The 4274-nt window shown below is 58.8% G+C and overlaps 1 protein-coding gene across 1 annotated transcript; it reads right to left on the reverse strand.

Annotated features, from left to right (window-relative positions):
• Window positions 1–976: 976 nt before the first annotated feature.
• Window positions 977–2193, reverse strand: LOC115849530 (interferon-induced transmembrane protein 3-like). Its single transcript, XM_030850871.2, has 2 exons — window positions 1855–2193; window positions 977–1261 (listed from the first exon to the last, which is right to left on the reverse strand). Exons 1-2 carry the CDS (start codon window positions 2110–2112, stop codon window positions 1070–1072), a joined length of 450 nt encoding a protein of 149 aa, XP_030706731.1. The 5' UTR covers window positions 2113–2193; the 3' UTR covers window positions 977–1069.
• Window positions 2194–4274: the final 2081 nt, after the last annotated feature.

Below are 4274 nucleotides of genomic sequence, written 5' to 3' on the forward strand. Positions count from 1 at the left end.
CCAGGGATGGGGGCTGATTTCCGGGGCAGGGCAGGGGTTTCTCCTCCTCCTGGGGGCTGTCTCTGCAGCGGTGGCCCGCGCACTCTTGTAGCCTTCCTGAGCTGACGGGGTCCTTGGGGCCATGGACCAGGAACAGCAAAGTGGAGACACATGTCAAAGGGTCTGCAAGGGAGCAGGGGAGCCACTGCGGACCTGGAATTTGCACACGTCCTGGCCGTCCTGGGACCACTTGGAACCTGTTGTCTTTACTCCCTGGAAGCCTCAGTTTAGCAGCCCATCAGCTGCTGACATGTGACCCACTGCCTGCTGGCACCGATCCCGCTTCGTAAACAAGCCCTGTAACTTCTCTGGAATGTCTTTGTTGTGTTTAGAACCCCCAGCGCTTGTACTTTCCTCGCAGCACGTCTGACTTGCTACTTGAATCTGCACTTCTCCGATTGCAAATCCTAAAACTCCAAATAAACTCTTTTCTTATTTGCGGGCTTCGTTTGTTTTGTTTTGTATTTTGTCAACAGGGTCAAGGGTGTTCTGGACCTGGCATGACCCTTCCCCAGAGGAAGGCACCACCCCAAACCCCTGTCCAATTGCTGCTGCCCCAGCTCAAGGCCAAAAACAGGCAAAGCCTTAGGACTTGGCAGGTCCCACTCAGAGCAGCAGAGCAGATGGGACGGGGGGGAGGGGCTCAGTCTCAGGGGCAGGCTGGGACTCTCAACAGGGCCCCCTCCCCAGGTCAAAACACAGCACCCGGGCTTCCCTGGTGGCGCAGTGGTTGAGAGTCCGCCTGCCGATGCAGGGGACACGGGTTCGTGCCCCGGTCCGGGAGGATCCCACGTGCCGCGGAGCAGCTGGGCCCGTGAGCCATGGCCGCTGAGCCTGCGCATCCGGAGCCTGTGCTCCGCAATAGGAGAGGCCACAACAGTGAGAGGCCCAAGTACCGCAAAAACAAAACAAAACAAAACAAAAACACACAACACCCTCACATACAAATGCTTTATTTCATTCAGCTGTGGACAGATGCGTGTATAAACTGCAGTGAAAAGGGGTGACTGCCTCCGGCTGCCGGCAGCTACTAGTTGCCTCTATAATCCTGCATGAGCTGGGAAACCGCTTGAAAAATCATCACGGAGCCAGTGGCGAAAACAACGATGAAGACGGTGATGAGAAGGATGCCCAGGACCAGGGCGCAGATGTTCAGGCACTTGGCGGTGGAGGCATAGCTCTGGGCCCCAATGACATCGCCCACCATCTTCCGGTCCCTAGACTGGGGGAGAAGAGACGGTGAGGGGTCCTGGAGCTGGGCCAGGTGACAGCCAGGTGCTGTGACTCAGGCCCTCCCCTGCTCGTCCCCCAGGGCCCGTTCACCCACATGGGGACCCACCCCTGCCCGTTCCCCGGAGCCCAAGCAGGACAGTGCCCGGTGGGCCCCCCTCCCCTCCTGGGGCCTCGATCTGCTTCCTCACGGACTCTCAGCCTCTCCGGGAGGCCCCAGGGCTCACCCTCCCTCTGCTCTGTCCCCTTTGCTGGCCACTCACCCCACCAGTGGTCAGTGCCCTTTCAGTACCTTTTTCTTTTCTGGACCAGACTCGAGGTCTGAATCCGAAGTGTGAAGGATGTAACTTCTCTAATGAGGCTGGGAAGGAGAACTTCCTGGGATGGTGGAGACATAGCCCCCCATCCCCGTGTGTGCCCCTGCAGCCTCGCTGTGAACTCTCACTGGGAGTGATCCCCCAAGCCACACACACACAGAACAATACACACAAGGGCTCTCCACACCCCACATGCCAGCCAGGCAGGGGGGGGGCCTCTCCAGGCTCACACACACTTCCTTGGAGAACCCCCCAGGCGCCCACCCACCTTCACGGAGTAGGCGAATGCCACGAAGCCCAGGCAGCACCAGTTCATGAAGATCGTGTTGAACAGGGACCAGACGATGTGGTCGGGCACCGAGGTCTCGCTGCGGATGTTGATCACCGTGGTCGTCACGGGGGCCTGGCTCTGGGGAGCCCCCAGCATGGCCACCTCGTGCTCCTCCTTGAGCATCTCATAGTTCGGGGGGATCCCGCTGTGGGCACCATTGAAGAACGGTTGGGATGTGTGGTTCATGGTGGACATGAGGCAGCTGTGATCCAGGTGCCTGGACAATCTCAGGGGTCCTCCCTTTCCCCAGTAGTTTCGATTTCACTTAAGTTTCCTTTTCCTGGAAGTTGGGGAATTGGGGATGGGCTGGTCCTAGGAGGCGGGATGAGAACCTCCGAGTGTCAGGTTACACCAGCGTTGAGTGGGAGGAAGGCTGAGGGCTTGGAGGGAGCTTCCCGTCCCAGAGGCTGGAAGGGGCAGAAGACTTTCCTTCTACCTTCCCAGGTTCTTGGTTGAGACCCCACTGTAATAAAAAGACAGTTTAACAGAAGAAAAACAAATAAAAGTTTAATAACATGTATACCTCCTGTATACATGGGAGAGACCCAGGAAAACTGAGTGACTCCCCGAAATGCTAAAGCCACCACCTTAAATGCTACCTCCAGCTAAAGACAGAAGGTGTTGCGGGGTGGGGAAGAGAGGCCCCTCTGGGAGGTGACAAGGAAAAGCACATAAACAATGGTAAGGTTTCCTGCGGAGCTTCTCCATCCACAAGAGTCTCTAGAAATGTGGCCGTCCCCCTCATCCCCACACAGGAGGAGACACACTTGCATGGAGGTTTCCCTTGTACGTGTAAATGTCTTTCGAAAGGCTGACTTCTCCCAGGTGTCCTATTGCTTAAAAATAAGCAGCTTAAAGTAATCAATATGGCAAAGAGGCACATTTGGGGTAATGAGTTCTGCTTCCCTTCACACCCGAGCCAGGCCCTGTCTCAGCCACCCCACCTCCCTACTTAGGGGTGTGGTCGGGCCCCGGGACGCTTCCCCAGCCCGGGGGTCTCAGGCCCAAGCCTGCTGCAGCCCCGCTGTCCTCACGCAGGGCCCCTCCCAGAGCCTCACTCAGCCTCCACACCACAGCCCCCAGAGCGAGCCCTGGCCCACGGCCCACCCCTCACTGCACCGCCCTCCCCTCGGAAATGCACTGGCCTTCCTGGCCCTGAGTCCCTGCTCCAGGCTGGTCTGGGTCCTTCCTGGTTGCAGGTCAGCAGCCAGCAGCCTGGGTGGCCTGCCCCAAAGGAGCCTCCCATGATCTCCCAAGGGCTCCCGGGTGTGGGGACACTGGGCTCCGCGTGACCTGAGGAGGCAGCTGTGGTGGGAGACCCCAGGGTCCAGAGCATCTGGTGGCAGCTAGGAGCCCAGGGCCTGCATATTTGCTCAGCCCTGTCGTTCCTTCCTCCCTCCCGCCGCCCCCCCCCCACATTTGATATACCGACCAAGGAGCTTAAGGGGCAGCATGGAGGGGCCTCGGGAAGGGTCAGTGCCTCCACCGCCCAGAGCCTTCCTGAATTACACGCTTTCCTCTTACTGACTCTGTCCACCCCACAGCAAGGTGGTGACATCGGAGCAGAGAACGGTGTGTGTCTTGCGGTGAGGCCGTTCCGGTGTCTCAGGGGCAACGAGCGCTGTGCTGTTTCCCCGTCACAAAGAAGTAACGCACATAGTAGGCCTGGCCCCTGACCCGCCTCTCCCGCAGCCCCCCTCCATGCCGATGTCCATCTGGCTCCCCCCAGCCCCTCCTGCTCTGCCGTCTGAGAGCCCCCCACCCAGGGCAGGGTGGCTGCCTTTTCTCCAGGAGCTTCCAAGTCCCCTGTGCCCTCCCCTTGTCAGGCTGGGGGAATGAACTTGGTGGCCGCCCTCCTGCTGCCCCACCTGGGGGTCCTCCCTGCCAGCTCCCACTCCTACAACAGCCTCCAGGGTGGCTCTGCTCCAGCGCTTCACAGTGGCCACCAGGCCCGGGAACGTGGAGGGTTCCAGTGGAGAAAAGATGTATGCATAAGTCTCATATCAGCTGTCCTTGAAAGCTTGGTGAGAAAAAAAGAATTTTTTGTTAAGATATAAAATATTTCATCAATAATATCGTTCATGGGGCTTCCCTGGTGGCACAGTGGTGAAGAATCCGCCTGCCAATGCAGGGGACACGGGTTCGAGCCCTGGTCCGGGAAGATCCCACATGCCGCGGAGCAACTAAGCCCCCGCGTGCCACAACTACTGAGCCCGCACGCCACTACTGAAGCCTGTGCATCTAGTCCACAATAAGAGAAGCCACCGCAGTGAGAAGCCCGCCCGCCGCAACGAAGAGTAGCCCCCGCTCCCCGCAACTAGAGAAAGTCCACGCGCCACAATGAGGACCCAACGCAG

This window comes from Globicephala melas, chromosome 8, assembly GCF_963455315.2.
Source record: "Globicephala melas chromosome 8, mGloMel1.2, whole genome shotgun sequence".
In the NCBI taxonomy this organism is placed as follows: Eukaryota; Metazoa; Chordata; class Mammalia; order Artiodactyla; family Delphinidae; genus Globicephala; species Globicephala melas.

Bases quoted from the DNA above. Each gene is read 5' to 3' on its own strand.
- LOC115849530 (XM_030850871.2), bottom strand. From the start codon at position 2,112: ATGTCCACCATGAACCACACATCCCAACCGTTCTTCAATGGTGCCCAC. The intron at 1,262-1,854 runs GTGGGTGGGCGC...CTTCTCCCCCAG, and splicing joins CATTCGCCTACTCCGTGAAG to TCTAGGGACCGGAAGATGGT.